Source organism: Oxyura jamaicensis, chromosome 7 (genome assembly GCF_011077185.1).
Source record: "Oxyura jamaicensis isolate SHBP4307 breed ruddy duck chromosome 7, BPBGC_Ojam_1.0, whole genome shotgun sequence".
Taxonomy (NCBI): Eukaryota; Metazoa; Chordata; class Aves; order Anseriformes; family Anatidae; genus Oxyura; species Oxyura jamaicensis.
The window spans coordinates 26,456,089-26,475,080 of NC_048899.1; the positions used below are offsets into that span (position 1 = coordinate 26,456,089).

The 18,992-nt window shown below is 34.6% G+C and overlaps 1 protein-coding gene across 4 annotated transcripts in view; it reads right to left on the minus strand.

Annotated features, from left to right (window-relative positions):
- The window catches only part of PTPN4 (protein tyrosine phosphatase non-receptor type 4), an 84,821-nt gene that overhangs the window by 8,361 nt on the left and 57,468 nt on the right, over positions 1-18,992 (minus strand). For all 4 annotated transcript variants that reach the window (XM_035331992.1, XM_035331988.1, XM_035331989.1 and 1 more), the window contains 10 exons: positions 14,307-14,466; positions 11,255-11,338; positions 11,117-11,173; positions 9,655-9,811; positions 8,039-8,205; positions 6,162-6,252; positions 6,017-6,078; positions 5,452-5,598; positions 3,376-3,504; positions 1,787-1,935 (listed from right to left, as the gene is read on the minus strand). In XM_035331992.1, the coding sequence (XP_035187883.1) occupies positions 1,787-1,935; positions 3,376-3,504; positions 5,452-5,598; positions 6,017-6,078; positions 6,162-6,252; positions 8,039-8,205; positions 9,655-9,811; positions 11,117-11,173; positions 11,255-11,338; positions 14,307-14,466 (1,203 nt within the window). The remainder of the gene's footprint in view (positions 1-1,786; positions 1,936-3,375; positions 3,505-5,451; positions 5,599-6,016; positions 6,079-6,161; positions 6,253-8,038; positions 8,206-9,654; positions 9,812-11,116; positions 11,174-11,254; positions 11,339-14,306; positions 14,467-18,992) is intronic.

The window sequence follows — 18,992 nt, forward strand, 5'->3', positions numbered from 1 at the left end:
TGAAGGAGTAGAACACTGAAACTTAACAGAAGACAAGAAAATCATGAATGGCAGGAACAGGGTGGGTAGCTCACCATCTCTTACGGAACAAGAATTAGAAACTGTTCAGCTGAACTGTTAGAAGCCTTGTTAAAGTAAAAACAAAACAAAAATAAAAGTTTAGATTCAAATTTGCAGATCTTGCCAAAGGACAGGAATGCAGGAGTTAAAGAGCTCAGAAACAAGAACAGAAATGTCTTTAGAAAAGAAAGGCACTGGGGCTGCTACACAGACAAACGTAACAGGTTCAGTAAATTCTTTAACTTGAAACGAGTTGGAAGCTGGGCAAGTTACATGGCACAAGCACCATAAGGCCTTATTTGGTTCATAATTTTCCTAAAGCATCTATTTATGATCACTGGTCCAAACAGAGCAGAGTACATTCAGCCTTATTTTGAATAACATTTCTTTCTTAAAGTACATTCTGTGCTACACTTTTTTCCTTTAAAAGCTACTGAGAAAGGTGCCATAGAAATAAAATAAAATGCTTACAGTTACGATTCACTCACTTTCAAAGTTTCTCATCTCAGTACTCTTCAACAATGGCAAATCTCAGAAAAACACTAATTTAGAAGGAAGTCATCAATTTGTACAGGGAATAAAGATTGTTACACCAGAGTGCCCTTTCATCAGCGCTGTGTTCAGGCTATATGGATTATAAATTGTTTAACTACTCTCAGTTCAGTCAGAAAACTTGTTAGTAGCACTGAGAACTAAATGTAATCAGAGAAGCAATAGTGATGAACACAACTTGAAAACGAGTGTTTTAAAGTAGCTCTACATAACAAAAACCTTCCCTATTCTTTGGATTTTTGTTGCTTTACTTTTTTATTATTATTATTTTAAACTACTATTGTATGATAGAGGAGTCTTCTCTATTAGGTACTTGGATTCCCCATACTAAAACTGGTGCCTCGGGTCTAAAACCAAACTACACCATTTTGGTGCTGTAATGTCTAGTCCCCTTATATGGAGGGAGCAGCTAGTAAAAATAGCGTGCAAACACCATGCGGAAGAACCCCTGGGCTCCTTCAGCTTGACCTCGCTAGTGAAATTCAGTTATATTTCCCAACAGCCATACTGTGGTATTCTCTCCTTTTTTTCTGAGACATGAAACTGTTTTAAATGTTGATACTGAAATTATCAGAGTGGAGCCAAGCTGATACCTCACTGAGAATGAAATTGTTCCTAAACTCCAGTGTCTCTGTAGACTTACACGCTTAGTACTGTGTTAATGAAACCGTTGGTTCAGAACCATATCAACCAACATATAGCAATAATGAAGTTGAAGAAAAATATAATTTTGAGACGCTGGAATTCTAGCAGTGCCAATTGGTTTTCCCTAATTCAGAAGATTTACCCTGACCAACACAAAGCAGAAGAGATAGCCAAACCAATTAAATACTATTTCTGATACACAAAGTCATAAAAAAGTAGTCATCTTAAGCAAGCTTCGTAGGTATCTTTTGCCATCTCCTTGAATTACATAGACCACTAGCACAAGCATTTAACTTAAACAAATCAATCCCCACCAGGATTCATGGATGTAGATACCCAAAATTCTGCTTATTGAAAGTGATTACAACTTTAAGAAAAAGGAACTGTTTAATTTAAAAGGTAGAGTTCTCCTGTAATCTGTGGACACAGTTAAATGCTTATTTGAACAACAAAGCACAGAAATACTATTTAATAATAAATAAGTTCAATTTTGTGATTTAGCAAAATTGGAGGGGAAAAAAAGGGATACCTGCAATGAACAACAACAGGTTCTTCTCTGCCAGCCCGCTTCTTTCGCACAAGACACACAAAATCTAGGAAATCACTGGAATCATCAGGAACCCCATGATCAGGCCATGCTATATACTGAATTTGGGTCAGTTGGCGGCTTTCCTCTTTCTAATCAGAAACATAAGATTTATTGAAGGGTAACTCAGCTTCCATGGAGGGGAAAACAAACAAATAAAAATCAATGGTACGTTTACATCAACTTGTGCCTATAATAGATGTAGCTTCTGGAAACTTTCAGTTGTTAATTTTTGCTCATTGTGGATTTTACAATTACATATTGTTTTTGTTAAAAATAAAAATGTCAGGTTAGAAAATGGCACTCCATGTAATACCAAAAACAGTTCAAGGATACAAACAGTCTATCTAAACACTAGATGTACAAGAAGGTAGCCAAATCTTTAACAAAACAAATTTAACAGAAAGAGGTACCATCTTGCTGGATCAAATGGCAGCACAGGAGTAGAGAGAGGGGAAGACAGGACTTCCAGGCATGAAGCCTTCCTTCAGACTTTATGTGAACACCAGCATTGTGTTGGATTTAACTGCACCTCTGATTTTATCCAGCTTACTTCACAAGATGCAGAATGACTTGGTTTTCAACTCCCTCCCACCCCCTCGCTCAAATGTCACAAATGTATCACATGCCTCTGGTGAGCAGAGGGGGCAGGCCGTGCAATCGGAGCAAAAGCAGCATTTCAAAGAACAGAAGTTACAGTACGTTAAATAACCCTTGGGCATGAAATCATTTACTTCCACTACTGATAATAAATGAGCAATTGTCTCAACAGCACACAGGAAAGGAATTTTAACTGCAAATTGACTAAAAGGAAGTTCTATAAAATTGGCATCTCATCTGGAAATCCATGCAGTGAGAGACAAGTACATGAACTAAATTCCAGATAACCATTTCCAAACATTTCTGAGACTGAAATGCTAACTGGCGAAGCTCTGGAATCTACACATTCCCTCAAACTCCATGCTATGAATGTTCAGTCTGGCAGGTCCTGGTTTACATCTCATTGCTGATCCCAATTCATGCTTCTCTCAGCAGGATTTATCTTCCATCTCCAAGATGGAATTATTAACAACTTTTTGCCACCAATAAGGTGGATTTTCACTAGCAATACTCAAACACTGCTTCTGTTTGATGTTTTGAAAGCATCAAGGGAATAACAAGTTTCTCAACTTTTAATTACTCTTTTTCTTTGTCCAGGTCTTGAAAGACAGCAATAGAAGTCTTTAAGATAAATAATACATTTTTTATGTGATTCTAAACCAATTAATATTATTATGGAAACCAAATCCTTGTGATATTTTGCTTATAAATGGTTATCATACTAACAGGAGAACTTATACAAGGTAAAAACATTGCAATAAGACTAGTTTTCTAAATGTTTCTAGAAATAAACAGTTCTATTTACATGGATATGTCATCAAGATTTAAAAAAGCCTGATTAGGTAGTTTCAGCTAGTCTGTGAGGATCCCACAGATTAATACTTTATATGCATGCGTATATGTATATGTATATTTATATAAAATTATTTTACCTCCAGATTAGTCAACGTCATTTCTCGAAACACATAAGCAGGATTTCCTTCTTCTGAATGGCAGGTAATCTGGAAATTCCCATATGATGAGCTTCCTGATGGCTCTGGCCAGTATTGATGGCATTTAACCTAAAGTCAACACATTTTTAAAGATGTTTGTGTTTGAATTCAAAATATTATTTTCAATCTCTCTAGTTGCTTATTCCTTTGTTCAGTAAAGAATATTTTGATCACTTTGTAATTACTATTAGTTTACTTACCGAAGAGACTGTTTTACTTAATTAACTGCATATCAAATAATGTGCCGCAGAGCACCAGCTCAGTGTTAGTGTAAATTGAGGATGGTTGCCTTTATCTTTTGCTACAATTTGTCTTTAAATTGTATTTATAAAATATTTCATCTTTACATTTGAGTGACAAAAATGCTGCTTTATAAATATTTCTGACCTCTAAAAACTTAATGTAATCTTCTTAAAGCACATGTATATGGAAAAAGAACATATTAAAAAAAGAAAGGAGATACGCAACAAAAAAGCTGCTAAACCATTTCAGACATTAGGGGAATGCAGATGGTGGGCTTCAAAGACTCTTGATAAAGTCATCAGTGTGAATGATAACTCTAAAAACTAAGATTTTTAGATATATTGCTTAATGGCCTAATTATAGAGGTCATTTCAGCTCAAGTGTACTTTTGTTTTTCCAACCCACCTGGCAATTCTTTAAGAGCAGCCAGATTTGCAGACTTCCTGCTCCACTGAGACATCCCGGCATGCAGTGGGATAGTGATGTCAGTAGCCTCATGATCAGCTTTAGAGCAGGGAGTCTGCCTATGGGTATAAGACAGATAAGTCTTTTACTTAATTATTTAGCAGCTCTCTAAAGAGCTCCACAAATATCATTATTGAGTGGGGTGGGGGAACCTCAGAACTGCTATTGCAAGTCTGTTTGTAGCAGATTTGTAAAGAAAACTCAAATGAAAAGGGCACTTGTACTGAAATTCCCTCTAATCATATTTATATGGGAGCAGGCAGCATCATGCTAATGTTGAGTCACTGAAAAAAGGTTTAAAAACACCGCAACTCCCCTTCAATTATTTTAATTACATTTAGAGGCCTCACCTCCCAAGAAATACATGGTTATTACTAAGTTACAATATATACAGAGAGCTGAAATATAGTCTGAGTTGATCAGAACACCTACAATGTTCCATAAATCCATTTTCAAAAGAAATCATGAATTGTGAGAAATTCCACTAAACTATTATTCTAGTATGTCATTTCTGTCCACACACTTGATCATCCAGTGCTACTGTGAATGCTCCAGACCTGATAACTCTGGAATTAAACCGTTCATATGACTAGATTTTATTGTTTTGCTTGTCTCCAAAGGACAAAGCTGCGCAACAAATTATGCTAATAAACTATTGCTTTTTTAAAAAAAAAATAAATAAATAAAGCCTTGGACAGAACCACGAACAGTTATTTTCAGCAATTCATAAGTTTCTACTTCGGCAAGTTTTTGCACAAAAAAGACTAAAAGGACAATGATTTTTTCACACAATTAAACAAATGTTTATAGCCTCAGAAGAACATTTTATGAAGAATTTTAGATTTCAAGTTTATTAAGGATTCTCTTAAAGACAGCCATCCAGGCACATTATCTCAACACTACAAAGCTACTTCAGGCTGCCTTAAAAATTCATCTCTACATATCAAAGAACTAATTACAAAAACTGACTCAATTTTTTGGAGTTTCTTCATTTGAAGATTAGAGAAGTCTCATGAACGTAAATTCCAGTTTGACAAGTCAAACCAATAAGCCAAAAATATTTTGCAAAATACATGGGGATTTAAATGTTTTTCAACCCTGAACCAAGTTTTAATATTAGCTACACTAAGAATATCAAAAGGTTTAAAATGTAAGATTCATCTCTACAACAGGACTAAGAATGCACTGGCCTTATGAAAACAGTTGCACTACCTGTTGTAACAGTATCTTCCTCAGATCTTATAAATGGGAATCATCAACAGATATTTTTTTTTATGTAAATGGTATTTAAGAAAACCTTGTACTTACTCTACCCCGTTCAACTTGAGTTGTTAACATTACAACCATAGATGAGCCTTGTTCCCAAGTCATCTGCCAAAAATCAGGACAAGTGTTTGGCAATGGACCTTGACAAGCAATGTACTGGTTTATTATAGTGGAAGAAGGGATTTCCATCTAAGAGAAGATAAAATCATTATTTTAATGCTTGCATTCACCGTGAGAATTAATTTCTGTAAGTTACACATCAGACAATGTTTAGTGACTAATAAAAAAGCATCATTACATGAATTCTATTTACTGTAACTTAGTCACTACTGCCACATTAGTAATCAAAAAAGAATAATGTGTTCCTCTGGTAAAGGGCTACTACTTTCTCCTAGTGATTTTTTTTTTTCTTGTTTCTTTTATAAAATTACCTGCAATTAAGCAAACCTAAAGTAAATTTCGAACCATCTGATTACAGGCTTACCCAGACGTTCTAACCTTGACTAGATTCACATGAATTTAAATTTATTTTTTTTCACTTGAGTTCTCCGTTGCAAAACTGCAAAATTACTTAATGTCAGAAACTATTTTTAAAAACAGCACTCACATTTATGTAATTTGCATTGATGTAATCTTCATTACTTTTTAAAATAACCCGTGTAGCATCATCTGAAAAAAAAAATAGAAAGATGTTACTTATTTACTAACCAGGGTAAAATACTTTTAGAACACAAATATACACATATACTTACAAGGCGAAATGTCTCTGTATCTATTTTTGGAAATGTTTTGAGGTAATCTGGCACAAGACATTGTCATTCCAGGTTTTTTCCTATACAATTGCTAAAGACAAAAAAGATGGTCAAGACCATAGGAGATATAAAATACCTGTTAGTATATGCATAGAGATACTTTTTATAACATCATTTACTGAACAAAGATAGTTTCAACAAATATGGAAATACTTTTCATATGAAAGCCCTATCAAATATTTTATGGGATCATTTAAAATAATCGAGACATCATCACAATTTGCTTAAAGACAAACTGACTGTTAAATTTCAGACTTCCATAAGAACACTAATCCAGTGAAGTCAGTATTATATAATGTTAAGGGAATTGGCAGATACTGACATTCCACATGGCGGTTTGGGGCAAACAGATGGTGTTGTGTATAGCTCTCTACCTACAATGAAGTTGTTTCAGAGCTTTTTCTTTTTTTTTTTTTTTTTTTTGTCAGATATCTTCCTGCATTTGATTAGATGTACAATGAATCCTGGGCTACCCCTGTGCTTTTCTTGCACAGTATCTCCTTTGAGAGGTTTCTGTCCTGTCATGCCTTAGTCACTCACTGCCATAACCATTGTGCTGCAAACAGTACCAGTGATATCATCCAGGTTCAATAAAAAGCACTTTAAAAACTTAAAATCTGAATCATTTAAATAATTTGTTTTAAAGTGAACTCCTAAGTAAATTGACAGAGAGGAGGCCCTAAACCAGAGTAAGAGATGTGTAAGTAGAGCTTTGAAATCACTTTTCAACCAGAGAACACAATCTTTCACTTGCCCTCCCAGCATAAAACATGGTGACTACACACATTCCATGCACAAATTTGACATCCTGTGGTAATGAAACAGCTAAATGAAGACCTGGGAGTTACGCATCAGTACCCCCATACGTTTCTTGACCCAAACACACACACCACAGCCATTTATGTAACACTGAGTATTACAAAGCCATAACTTTCCCTGGAAGAGCTCCCAGTCTAAACCTATGCAGTACAACATACAAGGTCCATATATTGCAAAATATGGGTACTATTCTATGTATAAATAAGTACATTTTACCAGAAGTCTCAAATAGCATGTTTTATAAATATACATTGTGATACATAACCTTAGTTAGGTCTGTTGGTGAGGAATTCACACGGCCATGTTTTATAAATTACTGCTTCTTGCTTTAAGTCACTTGACCTCATGCATTAAGGAAAATGGAGTACCAGAGCACAGGTTAGTGCTAAAGAAAGACTATAGCTATCAACAGCTATGGACATCAAAAGAAATGCACTGTTCTTTTCAAATATGCCAAAAAAATAACTATTTATAAAGTAATTTGTTACACATTCTTAGTAGGGCTGTATTTTCCATTGGTAATTTTATATTCCCTCAATGAAATTGTCCATAAAATGTCAACAGTTTAGCTGTCATTCAGCTCCTACATTAACTTTAATTAGTAATGAAGGTCTGAGTAAAGAACACAAATTTTTGGTATGGATTTTTGTCATCACCACTATAAAAGTTTATTAAAATAGGCCCTGATAATCATAAGAAGTTGCAAGCAATCAATAAGGCTATTTAAAACTGAAACAACATTTAGTAGTAGTATTTGTATTGGTTATTCTATGCCATAACTTTGGACATGTAGTGTTTCTCTACAGGAGTTTTTTGTTTGTTTGTTTTTTGTTTTGTTTTCCAATTCTTTCGAGTGTTAAGTCATTTGTTTTACTCAAAATTGCTGATGGTACTGAAATTTAAGTAAAGAATTAAAATGTTTAAAATGATTTTGTTTACAATGATTACTATCCCAAAAGACTTGAAACTTACACACAGCTACAGGTGACAGTACTCACATCAAACTGAGCCAGAACAGTTCCAGTGATAAGCCCCTCTGCTAGCTGAATCATGGATTCCCTCAGAGCATTATCATCTTGATGGACACCATCAAGTGGAGATTTCTCAGGGATGTACTGGAAGTCAGGCTCGCTCTCCAGCTTCTCTTCCACAACATCATAGACAGCTATAAAAAATAAAAGTATAAAAGCTCTAACCAGACATGCTCTTTGGCAAGTAAAGTTAACTTTAAGTCACTTATTTAAATCAACTAAAAAGGCATTTCTCCTGTAGAAAAATCCACATTTAACACATTGATTTTAATCTCCATCATCAAGGGCAAGTAGCCTTTACTGATTACGAGCACCCATGACAAAACTATTTTTGGCTTTAATAGTCATTTTAAGCAAAAGCACATCACTGACTGTTCACATTTTGATTAAACCTCATGTTAGGCCGTACCTTGTCTGGTGTTCTCCCTCATCTCAAATTCCCACATAATGCCTCTGAAGGTACTACAGGTACATTTACATTTTTACTTTTATTTCATTTTGTACTGATTTGTTCTTTCAGGCTTTGGTGATTAGGGCAAGACATGCAGACCACCAGAGAAAATGGCACTAATATATGCCATTATAACACTATCAATGCTGTATGTGTACCCTGCTTATAAACAAACTGAAAAATAATATGCATCATCTACTATACATAACAAACATGCTGTTAGAAAGCCTCTCTTTAGTTGAAATTGCATAATCATGAAGGAGGAAACTGGCAGCTCCTCACTTCTACAACTCAAATGTTTTTATCCAGAACACAAAGATGATCAACACATAAGGGGATACCAATTTAGTACCTTGTAAACAAACAAACAATTTTACATGAAAAAGAAAGTAAACATAAAAACCAAAAAAAAGCTTGCACACAGAACACGAGCACAAGTAGGATCGGTGAATACAGGAAATATCGTCTATGAGGTGTTTGACATAGTCTCGTGAAGTAATTTCAATTATTCTGATTGAACATGTTTTTTCATTTTCCTTTCCTGTGCAACTGTATTATAATTGGGATGTAGAGCAGAATTAACTCCAGTGACCATCTGCTGGCAATACCAACAGTTTACATTATGAGTATATTGCAAACACTTCTTTCAACTGCATTTTTTCAACTTTTCAACTTTTTCAACTGCATTTTTAGCACTTTCTGCATCAAGCATAAATGTTACCAGTCATTTTGAATTGTTCTTAAAACATATGGGAGGATTTTGCATATATGTAACTCCAAAGGCTTCCAAACACTTGGTTCTTGTTTTGTGTTTTTCTTCAAGGGAATTACAGTAACCTCAGAAACTGCATTCAATATACAGATGGTTTTCTGGACTTTTTTTCCTTAATCAATGAGAGTGAGAACAAAATTTACTTCAGCTGTCTGTTAGAAATACGCGATCTCTGGCTTCCATATTTATTCCCAATACCTAGTTCAATAGGCTGTATTGGTGCAAGTCCTTTTCAAGGAAGGGAGTTACTTCTTAAAAGATAAGCATTCTATCAGAGGACAAAAAATTAAGATTAGAAAATAAAGACAAAGTGCTTTTTGATTTATTTATATAATTTTTCATTATGTACAAATCACTCACCATTGGGTCGAACTAGGAGCACAAGTTCCCCTGAGTGTCTCTCACAGCTAGCTTTAATAAACATAACAACTTGATCGTGGGTATGTTCTGCTATATCCCTGCCGTTGATCAGTACAACCTGGTCTCCTTCATTCAAACGAGGGACGCAAAGATCAGCCTGCAACACATAGAAAAATAAAATCTGTAAAATGAGCCATTTCCAACTTGTCACCTTAAAATAGCAACTGAAAGTAACTACACTCTGGGACTTGAATCCTAACAGCCAAGTTGCTATGGTTGCTGCATTGTATTCAAATGATAAATCTGAGTGTTGCTCAATATATGAGACAGTGCCATTCATATGAACAAATCAATTTGTCACTGGGAGGTGACTGTCATTGTCATGTCTTTCAGCAGCTGTTACTCCACTCCTCTGGTTGAAGTAGAAAGCTTGGCTGAGCTTCTCTGTTTCAATCAAATTTTGTACAGGCAACTAAAAAGCAGAACGTTCTTATCTTTGAAGGGAAGGGAGTAATTGTCTAAATCAATTTCAGAGGCTTAAATACTTCAGGTATGAAACATTACATTTGTAACAACAAGAGTAAGATAATAACCAAAGACAATGCACAAGCCTAAGTAATCCCAGAAAGAAGAATAATTATTCTGCCACAGGTCAACCATAGCTGCAAAATGAAAGAGCACATGCCATCACAAATTATCTTTTCCTTGGAGACTGGCTATTTAAAGCTTTTAGCCAAAATTATTTATATTATTAAATATTTTAGGGATAATAATTTACATGGGTAAGAACATTGTTCTTAGCACAGATCTCAACAGGAAAAATACGGGAAAAAATGCTGTATTTCTTAACTGTTAGCAAAGAAATGGTTCACTCTACTGTAAAAGGTGTAAACAGAGCTGACTTCAGTCAGCTGAATACCAGGTCAGTATTTCTGGCAATCAACTGACAAAATATTGTGCCTAGTTTGAAGACACTATTGATAGACACTAAACACCACTAACAACAGACAATCAGACCTAATGAATGATTCATGATGTCTGATTTTAATCTAAGTCTTGGCTTTATTCAGCTACATCTGTCACTAAAGTAAGAGGTGTTTGCCGTTTTAGTTGTTCTTAAGCAAATAGAAGACTCCATATAAATTGTATGAATTCCTATATTAAAAAAGAATCAAGTAAATGTATTTTTAGGATGACAGCTCAAGAAACAGTGCATACTGAACGTCTGCAAATCCATAATTTTCAGGAACTAAATCTAGTTTCATTAAGAAATATTTTTGATTGAACTTTTTTTTCCCCAGTGTTATATAGCCCCACCAAATCCTTTCTGCACATCATTTGCTTTATTAGGATAATGCCAGGACATGCTTGTTTCATAGACAGCTAAGAAATAGTTACTGGTTTTGAGCACATACTTCAAGCTACACAGATATTTCAAACAGCTTGATTTTTGATAACTTACAGGTGTTCCCGGAGCTACCCTGGACACTATTACGGGCATCTTCTGATCATATCCACCCTTTAAAAAAAATTACATAAGTTATAAACCATAAATAACAGAAAAACAACTTAACAGACACAAAAGGAATAGTTACTGTACCTTGACATTGAAGCCAAACCTTCCATTTTCATCTGGTTTCATTCTGATCATAACAAGATTGTCATGGGGGATACCACCATTGGGCTAGTAAAAAGAAAAAATATGTATATATATTATTCGTTCACAGTTATTATAGCCTCTGTGGATATTGTATGCAATAACTTTGCATTTTCCTCATTAAGAAATTGCTACTGGACACTCAAGAAAACAACAATAAGGCAAATGTCTTATCTCATGAATTTTACATAGAAGGAAAAACAATTATACACTTAAAAGTCTTGGATGTAATTAAATTTTGAAGTGTGTTCTGTCAAAGCAAGCTCAAAGTAAGAAACGGCACTAAAACAAGCTAATTGGCTTAAAGCAGTCTTAAGAGAAACAAATTAACAAACTGAAACATTTTAAATTATTTTAATCTAGACTGCAGTGAAGAGCCCACAGTAAGAATGGAACGTGATAAAAAATGAGGTAAGTTAATACACACATTTTTCCCCCCTATTAAGTGCAATATGGTAGCAGTAAGCTGAGACAAGTTTGGCAACAAAACCTTGGTTCCATATCCCCTGTCCTATTTTGTGCATAATGTAGTATGAGTTCTGTCAAGCTCTGACAATTCAAACAGGCTATTTATTTATTATTATTCTGATCAGAACACTGTCACAGGAACCACCAACAAACTGGGGAATACTATTTTGTAATGTGGCAAAATCAACTTATTGCCATTGAAATGAATTTTAGTTTGTTTCACATTAATATTAATTTCACAGGCTGAATATCACCTAGTATATATGTGGTGAGGATGTGAAGTAATATTAAATAAATTTATTTCAACAGTATTTTTAATGATACCAAATAAAGCCCAAAGCATGAGAGTCATATTCAGAAAGGAAGAAACAAATCCATTTATTAGGAAAATCAAATGTTCCTATTAGGTATGAAAGTTCAAAATGTGCAGGTTCAATAGGTAAAAAGGTTGCTAAACTTGGCTCATAAGAACTGGGGAGAGAAAAAAAAAAAAAAAAAAAAAAAGACAACTCAGTGTCATGTGTTTTAAGCTCCTCATTAAAGCCAAACCACCCCCACCCCACCACAACCACATTCTTAGTAGTGAAAAGAAGAAAACTTTGGGGGAAGGAGAGGAAAGCAAACATGAGAGTAAGCATAAGATATGTTGATGAGAAGGAAGGGAGCATATAATTTTTGCCAATGTACACTGGCACAGGCAACCAGGCGAATGGTCCTGGGCAGCATGAACAATAAGCAAGGCCTCACACGCAGAGTTTGGCAAGTTCTGTGCTATTCCTTTTGCCAGATTAAAAAAAAAAGGGGGGGGCTAATTATTTCCTACTCTAACAGGCAATTTTGAAGAGCAGTTTATAATGAAAAACCCAAAGAGAGCACTGTGTATCATCAGTCAATTTGTCTGTCTGCAGAAACTCCTGGCCACACCTGTTTTCAAATACTTCTGGATATTCTGACTGGATGCTTAAGGAAGGCTGGCATAAAGCTGTCATTTCCATACCTGTCCTACCACCATTCTAAATGAACTCTCCATATGTAAACAGACAAAGGAAATTTGACAGCTTAAGGAAGGCAAAATTATCAGAGTTTTCCATTTGAGATGGAGCAACAGAAGAGACTTTAACAGTACAGAAACCTGAAGTGCATTCTGATCAGAAAAGCAATCTTGAAAAATGTAGGAGCCATACTGTGTTTCTTTTCTAGTACCCAAAATAAAAAGCAATCAGCAGACCAAATTACATCTTCAATTACAACAGTGTACTGCCGTAAGTAGGGCTGAGTAAATGTAACTCATTGGACCAGAGCAAACAATCACACTGACAATGCACACAGGAAAAAGAATCTTATTCTGCAAAAAACAACACAGCTGCGTGAGAACTAAAAGGAGTTTAAAAAAAACAACTGAAAGTTATTTTTGTCAATTTGGTACAGATAAGCAAATGCAGAAAGACTTGATGAGTAGTGTTATTTTTCAGAACAGAACTTTGCTATGACTTGGGTAAGCACCAGCAGAAGACTGAGTTGTTAAAAATACTGCTTCATGATTTAATTAAGGCAAACTTTTTATGACATTCCCAAAATGCTCATAAATTTAAAAAGTTTCAATTTTGTCTTTTATTAAAACCCCAGCTATGAAATTAAATATGGGTTTTAATGGAATCTTAACTTTATAACAAGGCCTGAGAGAACACCCTAGGTTTAGAGTTCAGAATGCAAATAAACCAAAAACATTTCTAAAATATCAATTTTGGGAGCTGACTCACAATTTTGAATGTCTGAGGTTGGTGAAACTGTTTATACAGTATTTGTTACATCTGGATGTTAAGGAGTTTTCCCATTCTGAAAAACATTTCTTGTCCCACATCCGTATCAAGCCAAAAACCATTTGAAAAATTTTCTAAGGACAAAAATCACAAAAATGGTCAGTGACTTCTCACCTCAGACAGACAATAAACAACTGATTATATTACTCATCTAGCACACGCTCAACAAAGAAAAAAGAACTTCAGCTTCGATGTTTACGTTCCTTGTCCCAAGTCTCTTGGTAGTGGCTCTTTCTTGGAAATTCTAATCAGAAATGCTACCATGGATTCAAAAATCCAATCCTGACAAAACTACTCCAGATGCTAGTAGGAATTTTTAGGTTCAGCTTTTTGACAAAAGCTAGGTTAAACACAATTTTTCATACCAGCAGTAGTTATCTACAAAGTCTTCTTTAAAACCGACAGTGACTTCTGAAGAAGTTAAAAGTTTCTGCAAGTGATGAAAAGCTGAGTAATGAAAAAGATCTCTCTAACATGTTTTGCATACCTATCCCAGTGTAGTCATTTGGTGACAGCAGACAAAGGACTACTCCAGCAGGTAGAAAAAGTAGTAGTAGCGAGGAAAGAGAAGGTATGTATAATGGAAATGCTGCAATGTAATGTACAAGTGTGGCAATTCCCTGAAACGTATCGGAATTTAGCTAAAGAAAAGTAAACTATCTTTCAGTAAAAAAAGCAAAATAATTAAACTAGACCTAAAAACTTACTGTGGACTTTTCAGGTGATGCAGGAACATCAAATGTTTCATTAATATGGTTATCCAGTTCCTGCTGTGAGTGTGAATGATGAATTTGGTTCCAACTGTTCTTTTTAAATTGTTTGGGTGGTAACGCAGGAGGCTGCCCATCTATAGGAGTTTCTTGAGATCTAAGTATCAAAATAAAAGTAAAATCATTAGATATTGACAATACTTCAAGGATTCCAGGTAAACTAAATAAACTGCTTGAAGAAAATCGGGGTTTAAGACCTGAATGTATGCATATATTTTGAGAATCTCAAAAATTTACTGTGGTGGAATACATTGGAAGTATATGTTTAGCCATGTTACTACCTTATTCTTGAAAAGCAACTGTACATAGAACAAGCAAGTTCAAGTTTTATACATTACTTTTTTCTTTCTCCCAAAGGTTCTATCACTCTTAACCTATTTTGTGTTTACAAACTATAAAATTCACTGTATTTACACACTTAACTTTTGCTAAAAATAAATATCTAAAGTACATGTCACTTAAAATGTTTCCTGCAATAAGAAAATCAATTAGATCACAAGTCAGTTCCTGAAATTTAGATCTTAAAAACAGACAAAAGCATTCTAATGAAGTGCTCCCACGCTATTTTTTGGCTTTTGATCTACAAATAGGAGTGCAAACTCAAGTCAATTCAGCTGTCCTCCCACATTTATTTGAAAAGCTTAGTGGAAGTGATAGAGTTAAATTTTTCAATTTAAAATATATATATATATATATATATATACACACAGGCATATTTCAAAAGAACTTTGGTTTTATTCCCCTCTTGAACATATTCCCCTCTGAAATATGTGCAGCATTGAAACATTTGTAAAAATGGTATTCATAACATGCATTTTTCAGTTGAGTGTTAACATCATTACCGAAGATAGAACAGCAGAAACTTCTATTTCTGTTTTAGATCTTCAAGCACTGTACTGTAGATTAATAAAAATGTTCTCTGGTTATGTGCAATATAGATCATTTCCTTTATTAGTCCTTTTGGAATAAAAGCTTAACTGTATAGTTTGTATTACATAGATGATTCATCTTTCATTATATTGCTTTATACTTAAGAATTAAGGAGAACATTTTTAAAGGCTCGAAAGGGCAGTTAGCATTAGTTCCCATTAACTTAGTTTGAATGTCAGTTTCTAAATACCAGCAAGGATACATGCCTTCCTCCTCACAAACCACATTAAAAGTTGTTATTAAATAATTTAACTATTTATGGCAACAGCCCACTGATACTAGCAGCAAATCCAAAACCCATGAAGAATGAAGTTACAGGTTACAGCTAAACCTAAAGAGAAGACCTCCACCAAAAACAGGTGCTTCCATTCTTTCTTTCACTCACACCCATGTCCTTGTCCTTGAATGACGCCAGTGCTCCTCCCTTGGCCAGCCCAGCTTACCAAACAAGCCAAAATACAGTGACTTTTGGACAAGCCTGGGTAGCTCTCTGCTGGTTCAACGAGACGAATCCTCTCATCCCTAGGTTGAGCAATGTGAGGGGAGGGAAGTACACTCCCAAAAGCCAGAAATAGGACAATGCCCCTTTCGTTATCAGCAAGCTGTAGCACTGAGTCATACTATAAGATCCCTCTAAAAAGCACAGGTACTCACGTGACTAGTCCTCTGTATTTAACTAGGCTAGCCGCAGTAAACTCTTAGCTGGGTAAGACTCTCGTTATGAGAGAACAGCATTTCAAGTTGTTGCAAGTATGAAAACCTAAGGCAGCTGTACATCAAATTCCATCCTGCTGAATTTGGCTCTATGTAATTAAAGGGAAACAGGGCCCAGGTGCACATTTTCAGAAACAAAAATGAAAAAATAAGATCTGTATTGTCTCAGTGATTTAAAACCAGGGATGAAACATCTTTCAAGAAGTGTGACAATGGAGTGGGAAATGGAACATTTCCCTAAAAAATGTGCACATTTTCCATTTCAGTTTTTAAAAAATTAGCCATTTTTCTAGAACACAAATATTGAGGGTAGTTTTTTTTTTCAATTTAGGGAAACAGTGCATTTGAAAAGATCCTAACAATATTTTGAGAGATGTTTTTGCTTAATGTCAACTTTTAGAAAATCATAAAAATAATATCGTGTGACACTTTTCAGTGCAACTGAAAGTAAAAAGCATTTTTTATTATTATTGGTAAGTACCTTTTCAAAACACAGTTTTGTGGAGAGGGAAAAATATGATGATTGCCAACATTTGCAGAATGAATTTTCAAGGCAACTCTAAATTATTTAGACATTGATTTACGAAGGTCATCCAGAGCTTTTTAGCTACCTGTGTATTTATACATTCAGCTCTGGCCAGCACAGGTTATTCATCCTTTCAAGTGAAGGGCAACATAGTTATATATTTTCCTGCAAAAAAATTACTCCTGAGAATTTTAAACTGAATAAAAAAGGAATGGGAAACCTTCATGAAGACACAAAAGAATTCTGATAACAGTAAATGTTGGAAATTATATTTGACTAGATGTTGGTCCATACATGTCAACAAACGCAAATTCCTACAGAACATACAAACTTATAGAAAAGATTGGAAAAGTTACTTAAATGAGCATATTAGTAGCAGCAAGGCAAGTACTGTAATACATTAGCATAACGAATTGTGAGAACTAACAATCAAGCCTTGGGCAAAAACTTCATTGCTTTATATTTGCCCAGTCAGCTTTGAATTTCCTTATGAATGCTTAGACAATGGCAGTGAAAGCAGCCTGTTTTGCAGGCAAAGCAGCTCTCTGTTTCTGCTTTCAGCAATTTACATCATAATAAAATAACACACAAAACCTCACACTGACTACCTTTGTGTATTTTTGTTACAGATATCCGGTCTGACCTTTCATAATATATTAAGCAAACATTTCATACACATACCCGTAAGTTCATTAAGCTAAATATATATCATGTGCTTTTGGAAGTTAAGGTTATAATTACCTCTGTAAACTACAAGCTGTTGTGAATAGCACATGTGGATTCTAAACTGCACTGAAACTCTAATTTCTTTTGCTGTATTGACTCCAAACTTCCAGAGAGCACTATACAGACTGTCAGGTTAGCCCTTCTTACTGTCTCACACACACAAATTTGATCCATAACTAGGAATTTCCAATAAATTCGCAGATGGACTACTCTAATCTTCCGACTCAGAATAATCAAAATATTTAAGATATAGGGTATTTTTTTGGGGTGTAAACCAGCACCATTTTGAATTATACGGTCAATATAAACTTTGTGACTCTACTACTTTCATTCATAAATATCAAAGCTTGAATCAATAACATCACCTGAGACTTTCAGAAGACTCTGAAACCCTCACAGTTCACATTTTTCACAGTAATATCCTCACTCGTAAAAGTACCTTATACTAAGTGTCTATAGGGGGAGATTAAATTCCACTTCTGAACTTCCAACAAGGGGGAAAAAAAAAATCTTAGTGATGGAAGAGCAACATTTTTCCTATTCGGGCATGAAAAAGTGCAAAATCATGAAGAACACCCATAGTTGCATAACTAACTTGCACAACCACTTCCTCTCTACTTTTAAGGTTCGTTTCTATGGTAACTTACACAAATCAGGTATTAAATAAACAAATCCAAAGAACCTTCAGGAATATATTTTACAACTCAAATTTAGAGTAAAGGCATATGAATAAAAGCTTTTTAGAGTTTTGCTTACTCCACTGTATCACTCTACCATTCAAGATGAGTTTCTCATAAGTGACTTAATTTGTCTTGGAACTGAAGGAACCTGAGTGGCCTCAGTACAGTAAAACTCAAGTATGAAAAACAGATTCACAAGTGTTCCTGTTTTGAGATTCCTTTGCCACACAAATAAAATAAAATGACCATCAAAAAAGGGAACTTGTGTTATTTTACAGAACCTTAAAAGTTTCTATTCTATTTCTCTCCCCAAAATTATGCAAAGTTGTTGAAATGGAAGGTACAGTCCAAGCGAGGTTTTAAAACCTTGAATACATTCCCAGTGTATTTTTTTCCTGAGAAACACCAGCTGTTTATCAAAATGTAATTATGCACATTATTTTATAGTTCTCAAATGATTTTGAAACCATTTGCATAATTTCCTTGCTTATAGAGATTATACAAAACTATGAGGGTAAATTTAGAATTATATGTGTATCTACGTATAAAAAGATACAGCAGCAGTGTTACTATCACTTATATTGTACACCGTTTTTCCCCCAATTCATCGGTAGTGTGGCCACCAGTTTATTCCAAGCATTTCAAATCTTTCAATATCTCAGTTTTCTTGTTTGTTTGAAAATAAATACTTTTTCCCATAGAATTCCTTCAATCCACGTATAGAATCCTTACAAAGAAGAGCTTTAGTTTGCAAGCTGCTATAATAATTAATTTTGATTATAAATGAGTATATAATCTTTTAGATGACAACTATATCAAGCAAGAAAACCCTTGCATGAAAAAGGAAGATCTTTATAATTCATATCTACAAAGGCTATGTCATCCTTTTGAACTCAATATACAATACTACATTTTCATCATCATTGCATAGTGCTCTTACAGTATAAAAAATACTCAGATTGCTAGGAAAAACAGTGCAGTCTTAAACAAAATAGAAATATACTCTATAACAATGTACAAAGTATACTAAGAACCTCGGAATGCTGG